The following is a 13,431-nucleotide window of genomic DNA, read 5'->3' on the forward strand; positions in this document are numbered from 1 at the left end:
GTGAAGCTCATCAAGATGAAAGAAAAGGTCAAAGAAAAGCTAGAGGGAAGCCCTTGCAGAGGACAGTATCCTAACAGCTCATACAGAGGGAACTTGCTGTCTTTTTCCAAGGCTAGTGAAACTGTGATTAAACGTTGAGCAAAAACACCAGTTCCTTATCTGGAACTCTGATGTAAGTACTCTGTATGCCATCCAAACGTGGCACAGAAGGTATTGCCCATTTGCCTCTCATGCATAGGAGGTGTAGTGAGTTGGAAGCCCTGTTTTAGGCTGTTTGAATGATGGAGGTCCAGTGCTCATCCTGCGTGGCCCGTGCAAGTGTGCAACCAGACAACAAGTGTCTTGACATTAATTTAGACTTCACAGTTGTTGTGTGGCTCTGCTTGGTCATGAGCTGAGCCCTTATCCTGGATTTGCCAGATACAGATACTCATTCCTGGAGCCAGGCTCAAAATCATACTCAGTTAATTTTGAAACTGCTAAAAAAAATGAAGGCGGTTCCTGTTTGTCCTTTAAAATCCATTTTCAAGCTCTACTCTGGAGCCAGAAGATTGGGAACTTATGCAAATGAACAAGAGTGCTGAGATCCTTCTGCAGACACAGGGCTCCAGGAGCTAGGCATTCAAAAATCCTTCCAGACATTACACATCTTGTAATGAAGCTGTAACAACAAAATGGACAGTGAATGCAGACAGATCATCAATTGTTCCACGTTCATGTTGGTAATACCTTCCAGTGGAGCATCAGCCTCTACCTACACCAATGCTGCAGAGACACACTTTCTATCAGGCAGTAAGTTCAAAACACTGTAGTTTTGGTCACGAGTCATTCATCCTGTCCGGAGCCCCCCAGCTTTGGAGACAGAAGTAAAATAAGACCAACGATCAGAATCATGGTCAAGTTTTTGCAACACGGCTGTCCTATGTAGCCTGGGACAGCAACCCTTTCTTAGTAGTGAGGACAGCTTTCCCAGGGCACGGCTGGCCTCGCAAGCTCTGCCCTCCTTTCCTGGATGTGGGAGTCCACTCTTGCGGCTCCTGCAGTGCCACTGGCCTGAGAACGAGCTCTCCAGCATTGGGCAAGGACAGGTCAGGTCAGCTGTTGTGTGAGCCATGACACATACAAGGGGGTGTATTTCCTGGTGGTTAGAGGTGTCTGGCCTTAGGGTGGTGTGATATTACAAAAATATTTACTGATGTTCATCAGGAATGACCTGCATAACTTGCCCGTGTCTTCAGCAGTTGCCAGCTCATCCCAGACATACCCTGATTTCAAACCATCCAATTCCTCCTCTCCTTGCAGAAAATCTCTTGGAAAGAGGACCCCATTCTAGCAACCCTCTGCCCTGGAACTGACGGCAGCAGCTTCTTGAAGAAACATGTTCGGTTTTGCATCTGCTTCACATCTGAGGCAGATGCACCCTCAAGCTGGCTAGCAGTGTGTCTTGTGGATGGCAGTGAGAAAGCCACAGGGCTGGCAGCCTGCTGCAAGTGGCAGGGATGTCTGTACGCTCTCTTCGTGCCATGTGCAGCTGCACCTGCAGCCCTGAGACATGGGACTACAGGGAGAGGCAGTAGCTCATGGCCGAATTTCTACTCTCTGCTTTGCTTTCCACACGCAGCTCTTGCTCAGCTCAGGAGCTGTTGACCTGGTAGCATGCTGATGATGTTTCCAGGTGGTGTTTTTTCTTAACGGTGTTTTCTTAACAGCGTTCCTGTTGGTCACAGGCAGCAGGGCTGGTCGTAGAGTCCATCCGCTGCCCCGGGGCAGCACCAGTGCCTGACCAGTGTTTGTCTAGTGTCTTCTGAAAAATGCTGTCCCTTACGCAACTGCACTGTCGGAGAATTTGCCATGTGTTTTCCTTCTGTTCTACCATCTGTATCTTTTGTCTGATTAAGCTCTTTTGCATCCAGAGATGTCCTTTCGTCCTGCGTCTGCACAGCGCCCAGCACAGCAGAGACCTGTCTCCCATAGCCGGGGTTCCTGGGCACTGCTGATAAAAAAGGTTAATGCTTGGAAAGCCTGGCTTAAAATTTTCTACAGTTCTCCTTAACTGCCATAACGATCTCATCCTGCATTGCCATGGGATACGTTGTGTGCCCACATCTTTGGGAGAACAGCTTGGGAAGGACCTCAGTCAAGAAAACAGCTGAGATTATGGTGTTTTGGGCCATTTGCAAGCTTTGCTGTTGGTACTTAACAGTTGAAACAGCAGTTGGAGAAGAAATAGACGATTTTCCTGGCATATGCAATACTACAAAAATACTCCTGTCTTTCAATAGGCCCTCGCAGTGAAATTTTGCTAGGAATAACCAATGAGAAGTGTGTGGTTTTTACCTTGCTGCCACCTTGAGCTCTCGCATCCTGGCAGTGGGGAGAAGCCCGGCTTCCCTTGTGGCACATGTGCGGTGCCCGCAGCTGGGAGCAGAGACGGTGCTTTTCCCTCTACGCGCAGTTCATTAATCTTTGCTCAGCTCCTTCAAAACAGCAGCTGGCTGCAGCCCCTTCACCCCCTCTTGCTTGGAGTCCCTGAGCTGCTGAAATCGGGTGTGGTGTTTTGCTTCTCCTTGCAGCGAGGAGGGGCCGGAGAAAAAAATGTAGATACGGACTGGGTTGTGTAAACAGTTCTGGTTCACTTTATATGTAAGCTGAGGATTAACTATAGCTGGGTGCTACAGAAAAGGGGAAAGTCTTAACCTCCGTTAGCACAGTTATAATTTGGGAGAGCTGCAGGAGAAGAACAAGGCTTGTAAAATCAGACCTGTCGTGTATGAAATGTGAGTGTGCAGACACTGCTGGTGAACGGGTGGAGGGAGCGTACCGTCTGCAGTGCCGTATGTGGTGTGAGCTTGGGTGCTAAGCTGGCATCTCCCTCGGTGCCTCTCTGAAGTGCCCTTTAGCGCTTTTCTCTTTAATCCTGTGACTTAGATTACACTACATATACATTAAATTAAAGGTGGTATTTATAGTCATTCCTTGCTGTGTGATGTTGAAGATGCTTTCATGAGGCACAGGATCAACCTCTAGCTCCCACTCCAGGCTGAGGAGGGTGTGGGTGACCATCACCTATTTCTTGCAGGAGATCTCTAGTGCCTGAACTACTGTGCACACAGAAATTACCCTTGTGCAGGGTAAATCCCTGGAGGTATTTAAAAGACATGTAGATGAGGCGCTTAGGGACATGGTTTAGTGGTCATGGTGGTGTTGAGTTGATGGTTGGACTCGATGATCTTAGAGGTCTTTTCCAACCTTAATGATTCTATGATTCTGTAGCTTCTCCTGATTCCCAAGCCTGCTTGATTGGATCTCCAAGGCTAGGATGGGACTGCGTGTGCTCCTTAGCAGAGCTTCAGATGTCCTGGAAACTTCTGCCTGCATCTTCAGGCACCTGAACACCTTAGGCAGGGTTGCTGCCAACTGCCTTCCTGAATGAAGTTTCTGAAATGGGCATCTCCTGGGCAGAGGAAGAAGTGCAGGGCTTTAGGTGCTTGTAGTTGCAATCACGCGTACCTGCTGAAGGGATCCAGCAGCCCCTGGAGCAAAGCAGCACCTGCTGTTGTTGCATTGTGGTAACCTGCAAATCAGCCACCTCCCACAGCGTCCTCTGAGATTAGAAAGGCTGCAAAAGCCCTGGGCCCATCTGACCAGAGGGATCATGTCCTGGGCACATGGCAGGTCTTAAAGAGCGGGACAGGGGAGCTGCCGCTAAGGTACATCAGACTTGAGGCTAGCTGAGAGCTTTATCACTGGTGGCTTGTGCCCTTAATTTCTGCTGAGCGTGGAGTCAGCAAGACCTGGAAGAAACGTACTGCAGCAGCAGCCTGGCCTGCCTCGGTCCGAGGCACCTGCAGTCTGCACCCCTCGGGGGACAAAGGACTGTGGTTTCAGGGGTGCGATCCTGAGACACTGACATGTAGCTGGGTAGATGACGTACCGTTTTATTCTCTGTGTGGCATCTTTTTCAGTGTGATGGGAGGGGGCACCTCTGGCTCCTCTGTGGAAGCGAAGGTGGTGATGGCTGCCAGCCTTGTGCTGGAGTTGGTGATGCTTCCAGAGAGCAAGAAGGGGCATCAGGCATGTGGCTGCCCTTTGGCGCATGCAGCCTAGACTAGTTGCATGCTCTGAGATTATCTACATTACTAGCCATGATAACATGCAAAGGCTGCAAATTTGCCTTCGGCGAATTGCTTCTCAGACCCTTCTCATAATTACCTGCATTGTTGGGGCTGCCTGTGCAAACAGTTCTGTGACACTACAGGGAAATGCATGATGTCTAGGAAGTTCATCTACATGGCCATCTCATAGGTATGGAGAGACATGCAGGGATAGGGTGGATACTGAAGCTGGAAAAACTAGCCAGCCATGAGGACACACAGCTTTCTGCAGGCTCTGTTAATACCCAGCAAGTCTGAGTTGACTGCAGTCAAGCTGCCTAAAGTACTTATGCTGATAAGTGTTGTCCACTCATGCTCTGGATCTCCAGCCTTTCAGATGCTCTGTCCTGCAGAAGCTTGTACACAATGAACACGTGGGAGCGGAGCTCTGCAGCTCTGCAGAAGAGGGGCACATGCTTCTGGCTGGCTGCTCAAGTTGGGTGCTTGTGTGCTGGGTGCTTCTTGTCACTGTGTCCTTCAGCGTCCCTGAAGAGGCATTGCTGTACCAGCATCACGTGCAATGCTGACTTCTGCGTAACTCCTTGCTGATTGGGACCTCAGGGAAAAATGGTCTGTATCACAAGGGTAACTCTGGATGCCCTGGAGCATTGGATAGGGTGAAAAGGAAACATGAGGAATTACATCTTCAGTCATAAAACCCAAAACAAATATGCCCGAATTTTCCATTAAATCCAAATAATTTTGCTCTGTCTTACTAGCCCATGGAGTCCTACAGAAGAAAGGTCTAGCAGTTCCTAGCAGAGGGATATTTTCCTCTCGGAGGAGACAGAAGTGGTGCTCAAAAGCTTCTGTGATCTGGTGATTTTGTACTCTTGGGGCCTCTAAAGAAACTCCAATCTCTTCCCAAAGTAGTATCTAGCCAAATTCAATTTATAAGCAATAGGTTTTTATTGAGTGGTTAGAGGAGAAATGCTCGACGTTTGTGGGGAGAAAACACACTCAAACACATGCACTTATCCTGCCCTATATGATCCTGGTGGGTCATGAGAAACTGGGGCTGTGTGAAGCGGTTAAGGGGAGTTGGGCTTGAAGCAGGTACTGCACCAGCGACTGTGTGTGTGTGGCAGGATGACCCCATGACAGATCCTGCGATGCCCAGATCTTGCATTTCTAGGCAGTTCTTAGTTGTTGGCCTTCACCCCCTGGCTTATCTGCTGTGATCCGTGAAACTGCTTCCCCTGGGCACTTCAGATGGGCCGTTGTAGGCTGTGAAGCACCTCCCAGAGTAATGGTAATGCAAGGAGGAGCATAGGTCTGTGGTGTCCCAGAAAGAGCACACACAGAGCCGTACCTGGCCCTGGTACGGCTTCTTCCCCTCCTTTCTGCTGCTTTGAATTGTGGAAAGTGGAGGGCCCTCTAGTAAAGCAGTGAGCGGGCATAGAAATTCTTCTGTAAGCTTGAAGAGTGTACAAACTTTTATGTGCTGCCTGGTGTGTGTGTCAGTAAACATGAACTCTGCAGGAAAATGGGTTAGAAAGTGTGAGAACAACTGCAGAAAAAATCTTTTAGTACATCGGTCATCTCCTTGCTAAAGTTTTTTTTCCTGTTTCCACGACAGGTCTAGAAATACTTTCTGTCAGGCCAATAGCTGTCGTAGCTACGATGTAGATCTATGATAGTGAAGGAGTCCTCCTTGGCAAGGTGTATCTCTTTTGGACTGAGGCACTGTGCCAGATAGTGCTTGGAAGTGTGCAACAGGCAAAAGGAAAAGGCTAAAACCCAGCCCCAGTTGGGGAATCATCTCTGGGAGAGCATCAGGAGACACAAAGAGCTTGAACTTCCAGAGCTGAGACCCTAAAGCTTTGCTGCTGCCTGGCACTGATGGTCGTGAGCTGCATTTGCTTGAGGTAGATTTAGGAATACGTTTTTGTAATCTTTATGGTCTCATTTAAGTCATTTGGTTTCCGTGTGTGTTGCCCAGTTTTACTGGACAGGGTAGCATGTCCCTGGCCTTGGGGCATGATTGGAGTGGTAGGAAGCCGTGAAGGGTTGATCACTGAAGCTGACACCTGGCTGACCATCTCACTGCTGCAAAATGTTCAGAAAAGGTCTGATGAACAGAATTTACATTTCTTTTGCAATGTCCCTCTTTGTCAGTTTGTGGCTTGCACACAAATCTCGTTACCTGGTTACCTCGTTTTTGTCTGTACTAGTACAGCCAGATGTTTCTAACTTCGTTTCTCTACTTCTTTCTTTCCAGCGGATCGTTGTAAAGAAGTACAGCAGATCCGAGAGCAGCATCCAAACAAAATCCCGGTAAGTGATCATTCTCGCTGTTCTGCATTAGACTTTGTTCTCATGACCCATCTGTGCTGCTGGACAGCCTCCCCCAGCCAGCCACGGAGGTTACAAAACTTTGCTCCCCAGAATCAACACAGAACGCTCTCCATAAGCCTCCAGTGCCTTGCGCATGCCAGCTGCTCAACAGTAGACTCCATTCTCAGCAGTGCAAAATACAGTCTTTCTCTGAAGCTTCATGCCTGCCCTAGAGGCAAGGAACTGATTTCATCTCAAATCTACTTCCAAGCTAGTGCAGCAGGAGAAAACTCTGAAATCGCCTGTTTTTTTGTTGTTGTTGCAGTAGCTACCTGACTTTTCCTGGATAACCTGGTAAGGATTTCTCTGCATCTGTCCAGAGATAATCTTTGCTGTATTGAAAGCAAAGAGACTCTGTTAGGATAATTCGTACCACAGCCAGTCACACCCATTCTGTGCTTTCCCAGCACCTGATGGTGACATGCATAGGTGAGACTCCCATGAATTGCCTCCAGTTCTTCCTGCCCATGTCAGACCTAATATGCTGTCTCGCTCTTTGGCTGTGAGTGTGCTTTTGATATCCTAGATGAGTATTTGCTTCTTTTCCTGAGAAGATGCAGAACTTAGAGAAATAACGTACTCGGGGCCTGCTTGATTTAGTATTTGCAATACCATGGCATGTATGGCCAAAAAATGGGATGTGTTCCTAGATCACTTCACTCTCAGTGTTGGATGAACATCAGCCTTGTCTTAAAATTGCATACGATCTCTCAGTATTTAGCCTTCAAGGCTTAATGTCTCAAACTGCTTTTGGCACATTTCTGCCTCACTCTTTTGATTTTAGCACAGCATCGTCTAGCAAAAAGAATTCTTTCTCTTCCTTCTCTTCCACCACCACTGTGGTGTTCACGTGTTGTTAGCTCAGCAGAGCAGGACTTGCCCCTTGCAGCACACTGAATACCAGTATGCCGTATCATCTACACGTTTATTGACCACTGCTTTTAACATGGTTTTCATGCCATTAGGCTGGCTCTGCATTTCTCCAGAGTTGTGGCAGAGCTAATTACAATGCCTTAAGGCTCTAGCAGTAAGGACAGGCTAGAAATAAGTTGTACATAAAATATACACACATGCATGTATCAGGTACCTATATGCAAATGTGTGTTGCCTGGGAAATGAACAGAAGGAGCCAGAGCTTTTCATCCACATGCAGAATTTTACCGGCATTACTGAAACGTGGTGGGAGAGCTTCCATGGCTGGAGTGCTCTTTGTGTTGGGGTCAAACACCATGTGCCCTGGGAGAAGGCTTCTGTATCATCAGGACCTGGCCACTGGTGTGGTTGTCTGGGGAGTTGTGTGTGTGCGGGGAGGTTTAGCCATGGCAGAGACCTGAGCCCTCCCACACCTGCTCCAGTGACCTCTTTGTTCCATGCCTTACTGTCCTTGATAGTGTCCTGAGTGCCAGCATTGTGCGAGGGTGAGGGACTCAGCTGAACGCTCAGCTGCTTTGCTTTCCTGGGCTGACTGACATGACAGGGGAGGATACGTTTAGCTGCAAGTTTTGCTGGAGCAGTAAAAAGGATCAGGAGGAGAGAAGGGTGTTGAAGGCCTTAGGGCGTCCAGCTGTGTTTGTGTCATTGGTATCTCTAAAGGCCTGGTCCCGATTAGACCCTGACATCAAGTTTGATGCTGTCTCTTCTCTTTTACATAGCAAAGTTCCTGCAAGTCACTGTATGTAGCCTTCCGTGCTAGGGCTGTGAGCAAAGCCTTGTACTGCAAAACAGAGCATGGTGTGGGGGATAGCTGTGGGTCTGAGCAGTGCAGTGCAGGCAGACTGGCTGTAGGAACGTCTTGGTCTTCTGTGAAACGCAGGAGCTGTGTTTGCCAAGTGACTGGCTTCCCTGGAGAGGCACTTGGAATTAGCAAAGGGGTTTGAGCCCACAGCCCAGGGGGAGTTAGGGAGAAGATGGCCCAGGTCACACCCTTATTGCTGGCAGAAATCACAGCAAGCTGTGCCGCAGCTGCTGCCCTCTTCTTGCATCTCCAGTTTCCACTCAGAGCCCTTGGATGAGTCCCCTTTTGCTTTGACAGAGGGCCAGGAGGATTTGCAGAGTGCATGGCCTGGCTTTGTGCCCAAGGAAAGGCATTTCTCTCCTGTTTCCATGAGGGTACTTCCAGAGGAGGCTGAGGAAGGGGCTGTGCCATATACACCTGGAGGCACTGCGTGGGGAGAGAGCTGGTAGTGTGTCTGTCTGAGCCCACCAGAGACAAAGCAGTAGATAACCTGGACTCTGCCTGAGGTGTGGAGTTCTCTGCTTGTGTTTGAAGGGAAATCACATCCCAGGACGCCTCACTGGCACGTGTAATAAGGAGACAGGCAGGAGCTAGGGGCTCCCCAGTGTTTCCCTATCCACCTCATGCCAGGGTCTCCTTTGCTGTCTCTGCATTCCCCAAAGCTGGCTGCACTTCCATGGTAAAAAGTGCTGACCACAGGAACACACAGCTCTTGCTGAGAAGGGCATGGTTGTGTTGGCAGTGAGGTGCTGCTCACGCTTAGCTCTGCTGGGAAGGAGCCTCCAGCTGCCCCTTGCAGGCAGCTGTGGGGTGGCTCCTCCTCGGGCAGTCAGAGCAAGCAGAGAGCTTCCTGCCTTCTCACTGGACCTCCATCCACAGCCTCAGCAGATGCGTCAGAAATCATCTTCTGCCCTGTTAGAGGATAGACCGAGCTTATGCCTGCCCATCGCCCTCCCCTGCTGTCAGCCCCAGGCTTGCTTTCTGGGGCCTGTTGAGGAGCAGCTGCAAGCTTTAAGCCAGCTCTGGTGAGCCTCGGAGAGTCTAAAATCACTGGGGAACAGCTTGTGCTGGGCAGCAACAGGAGCAAACCATTTCCCAAAGTACTGTTATGCTAAATTCAGCAAGGCCTAGTGAGTCACAGGCTGCACTGCTGCAGAGGGTGGCTTAGGGGACAGCCACCTCTCATGCTGATAGGGAAGGCTAAGGGAGTGTTTGGGCCATGCAGAGGGGTCTCTCTTAGGTTACGTGATAAAAAGCTCATCTGCATACCCACAGAGGAGCACGGAGAGGCAATGGTAGGTGAGGGGGCCCAAATAATGCCCTGCCCTGCCACAATGGCAGACAGGAACCCAAATTACGGACTTGGAGGAAGGGACAACCTTCTCTGGGCTCCTGCAGGGATTGTTCGGGGAGCTGCAGACCCAGTGTCCAGGGCTGACACAACTCAAGATGGATCAACACCAGAGAACCTTTTGGACCAAGGGGGGTTACTGTATATATTCCCACTAAAGGACCTCCACCCTGCTCAGCCGGAGGGGGACAGGATGAGGCTGTTGGTGATGTCTCTGTGTGAGTGCTCTGCATGTCTGTGTTGATCTCTGTGGCTGGGTACGCAATACAATATGGATGTGTTTCATATATAGGTATGTATGTGTTACATATACGCTTTGTGTGTGTGTGTGTGCCTGCTGGGAATACATTCTCAGCCTTGCTGCTGGTTGGACCTGGGGGCATGGAGTGGTGGCAGCTTGCCTCTGTCGGGCTGCCAGATCTGGCTCCATTCCCTACCAAAATCCCTTTCCACCTCTTCAGACTGGCCCCAGAACAAAGGTTGAGTTTATAAATGCTGCCCAAGCCCCCTGTGCAATGGGACCAGGACCCCAGGCTCTGCCCTAAGCCTTTCCACCTGTGCCCAGCTCGTGTTAGTTCTGCAGTGAGATCTGGGGTGGGTTCCCACTACAAGAGCAGGTGTCCTACACTGAGGAACCCCCTGGCCTGAGGTAGCAGCTTGGAAGAGGATACGGGAGGGGATGTGGCTTTGTATACAAGCCCTCTGGCCACAGGGATGTAATATTAGCATTTGATCATGCATTTCCCTCCAAAGCTAGACAAGAACGTTTTGTCCATTGGCCACCTGTTCCCATAGCTGGGTTACCCAAATAGCAGCTCATGTTCTGGAAACAGAAACCCTTGGAGCTGTTCTACATGACAGGCCCTCTGTCTGCTCAGGGCACAAGGCAGCTGCTGCTTTAACAGCCAGGACATCCTTCTCGGCCCATTCTTGGACTAATTGAGACGCTTTTCTTTGTGGGATGGAATTGGCTGGTAATTCGAGATGTCTGCCTCTGTTCCTGCTAGATATAAGTGAGAAATGAGGCATAGCCCTCTCTGCATGTAAAGGTATATGCACAAACAGTTGCTGTGTAGCTGCCCCTTTGTGCAAACTACTGTTAAAAACTCGAGGTCCCACTGTTGCCTCTGCGTTTCCCAGTGGCCGGAGCAGCATCGTTGTATGTGGCTATTGTGAGTGTGCAGCCCTTGAGACTGTCCCCAGTCTGGGGAACTCATCAGACACTCCCAGCTCACTGGTGACACCGCAGCATCCCAGCCAGAGTATCTGATTTGGCTTTGGTGTGGACAGGCAGCAGGAGTTCTATTGCTGCTGCTGATAGAGGCTGGTGTGTCAACAAATGATTAAGGGAAAGGCAAATCGATGTTCCCGAAGGTTCACCTGATCCTTTTGGCTCCACAGAGCCATCTTCTGGGGATCCTGATCTCTGCATGCTGTTCCACCCCTCCACTGTCCAAAGGCATTTGCAGTCTCCCGTATATTTTTGGAAAAGGCATAGGAAAATGATTTATGGGAACTCCTTGCCTTATAGTGAAAAATAGTGTTCAGTCTCAACTCGGAGAGAACTGATTTGTGTACAAGTGTCTTTCTGTGGAGAAAACAACTAGGTACTGGAGAGATGTGAGAGTCAGAGTATCGCTGTAACGGGAACATATTCAGCTTTGTAAGTAATATCATTACTTACTTTAACTGCCTACCATCTTGTTTCTTAGAATACAGATAGTACATTTCCAGGCTGGTTTAGAATAGCGATTGTAGCTGTCAGCAGACACTCCTTAACAGAAGAAATTCATTCATTATAATAGCAGGAAAACTGAACAGAAATCATTGTTTAGCCATTTCAGAATGTAGGTGTGGTAAGAGCTTTCCCAAGCAAGACCTCTTGCAGGGGAGGACAGGTTGGGCTGTCCCCGGGGTGGCACCGTGCTGAAGTGCCCTGGAAGCTCACCACACCAGCTCCCGCTGGCACATGGGAGAAGTGGCCATGGGTTTCTGATCCTTTTTGGAGTCAGTGTGTCTGAGTGTTAACATGAGGAGTGGGACTGGCGAAATCCAAACTCTCCCTTTCTGAAGGAATGCCTTGGGTGGCTTCGCAGTGATTTCTAAAAACGGCTTCTTTGGGAATATCCGCAGCTCTTCCTGAGCAAGCAGGGTGATGCTGAACGGCAGCAGCCCAGAGTTGTTGCACCAAAGGGAAGGAAAATGTCTCTTGCTGTGCACCATGAGTTCAGTCCTTAGCTCAAGCCAGCAAAACCTGTGGCTTCGGTCAGTCTGAAAGTGATGTTAGAATACACTTCACTCCTCTTCCCGATCTCCTGCATGTCGGGAGAGGTAGCTAAATCAATCCACTAATGCCTACTGTTTCTCAGCCAGCCAAAGCAATTGGTGCTTTAGTTCACTTATCTTGGATGCTCTCCACCGTCTCAGGCAGACAAATCACTCTTTGCAGAAGAGTTGTCTGCAGCCAACCTGATGGTCACTGCTCATATCCTTTTTTTTGTTTTCCTGGGAGGGTGAAGCAAACTGGGGCCTTAGCTCAACTTTTCCACTTGTGCTAGTTTGATTTGTGTTTGACCTTGAGGCCAGTGCTTGGGGCAGTGTACACTGTGGCTAACCCTACCCATTGACTTTCTCCCCAGGTCATCATTGAACGCTATAAAGGGGAGAAACAGCTGCCAGTGCTGGACAAGACCAAGTTCCTTGTCCCAGACCATGTCAACATGAGTGAATTGGTCAAAATAATCCGGTGAGTGGGGTGGCCCCAGCTGGCATGCTATGAACCTGTCCTGACCCACAGGCCCTGAACAGAGTGTGGTGGGGTGAGGATGAGGCAGAGGCAGCTGCTGAGGGTGGGGATGGGGACATGACAGCCACAGCATCCTTGTGTTGTGGTACAGACTGTTTGGGGGGCGTCGAGGGGGGGCAGGTTCTTAGCATCTGGTGAAGGACTGTGACCTCTCCCTCATAGAGACACCCCATGAGCTGATGAGGGGGACTCCAATCCCCTTCTTTTATCCTTCAGCTCACATGGAAGAGGCCTCTCTTCTTTGCCCTTGCCAGCAGCGCTTGGAGAAAGGGGCTTTGCAGAGTCCCGCCTCGGGAGGCTGTGGAACCCCAAGCAGCTCAGCTGGGCTCATAGACACCACGTCCCGAGCGTGTGGGAGGAGGTCCTAGCCGTGCAGGTCTGGCCCCATGTGAACAGCATTGCTGGAGGGAGGTAGAACTTGCTGTCACAGTGCCTACCCCAGGTGGGTTGACCCAGGCCCTCCTGCCTTTGCCCCCACAGGCGTCGCTTGCAGCTGAATCCCACCCAGGCTTTCTTCCTGCTGGTGAACCAGCACAGCATGGTGAGTGTGTCTACCCCCATCTCGGAGATCTACGAGCAGGAGAAGGATGAGGATGGCTTCCTCTACATGGTCTATGCTTCCCAGGAGACGTTTGGCTACTGAGGCCTGCTGAGAGGTGGCATGTGGAGACAGATGAACTGTGGCGCACAGGCCCCCAGCCTTGGAAGACAACACAACCAGAGGCTCACAAGAGAGGGACTGTGCTGACTCCTTCTCTCCCTCCCTCCCCTTCCCATCACCCTGTCACTAAAGAGGCTCGTGGCGTGTGTTGGACTTGCACAACCCTTCACCTCTGTGTAGATTAGTCCCACTCCCTCCACACACACGCAGCCACATGCGCACATACATACAGACACCCATGCGCACACACGGGGCCTCGGCTTCCCATCCTATCCCCTTCGTGTACCCTTCAGCTGCTCTCACTGTGCTGTGTGCGTGTGCGTGTGTTTGTAGCCTACTGCCAGAACTGTTCGGCTGGTGATGGAGAGGACAGGACACTGTCGCCCT

At 50.1% G+C, this 13,431-nt stretch overlaps 1 protein-coding gene across 1 annotated transcript in view; it reads left to right on the top strand.

Moving 5' to 3' along the window:
• Positions 1-13,431, top strand: part of LOC104083681 (microtubule-associated proteins 1A/1B light chain 3A) — a 15,706-nt gene extending 2,275 nt beyond the window's left edge. The window contains exons 2-4 of the mRNA XM_009587240.1: positions 6,376-6,431; positions 12,217-12,323; positions 12,864-13,431. Of these exons, the coding sequence (XP_009585535.1) occupies positions 6,376-6,431; positions 12,217-12,323; positions 12,864-13,026 (326 nt within the window). The 3' untranslated portion in view covers positions 13,027-13,431. The remainder of the gene's footprint in view (positions 1-6,375; positions 6,432-12,216; positions 12,324-12,863) is intronic.

This window comes from Fulmarus glacialis, unplaced genomic scaffold (genome assembly GCF_000690835.1).
Source record: "Fulmarus glacialis isolate BGI_N327 unplaced genomic scaffold, ASM69083v1 scaffold40951, whole genome shotgun sequence".
NCBI lineage: Eukaryota > Metazoa > Chordata > Aves > Procellariiformes > Procellariidae > Fulmarus > Fulmarus glacialis.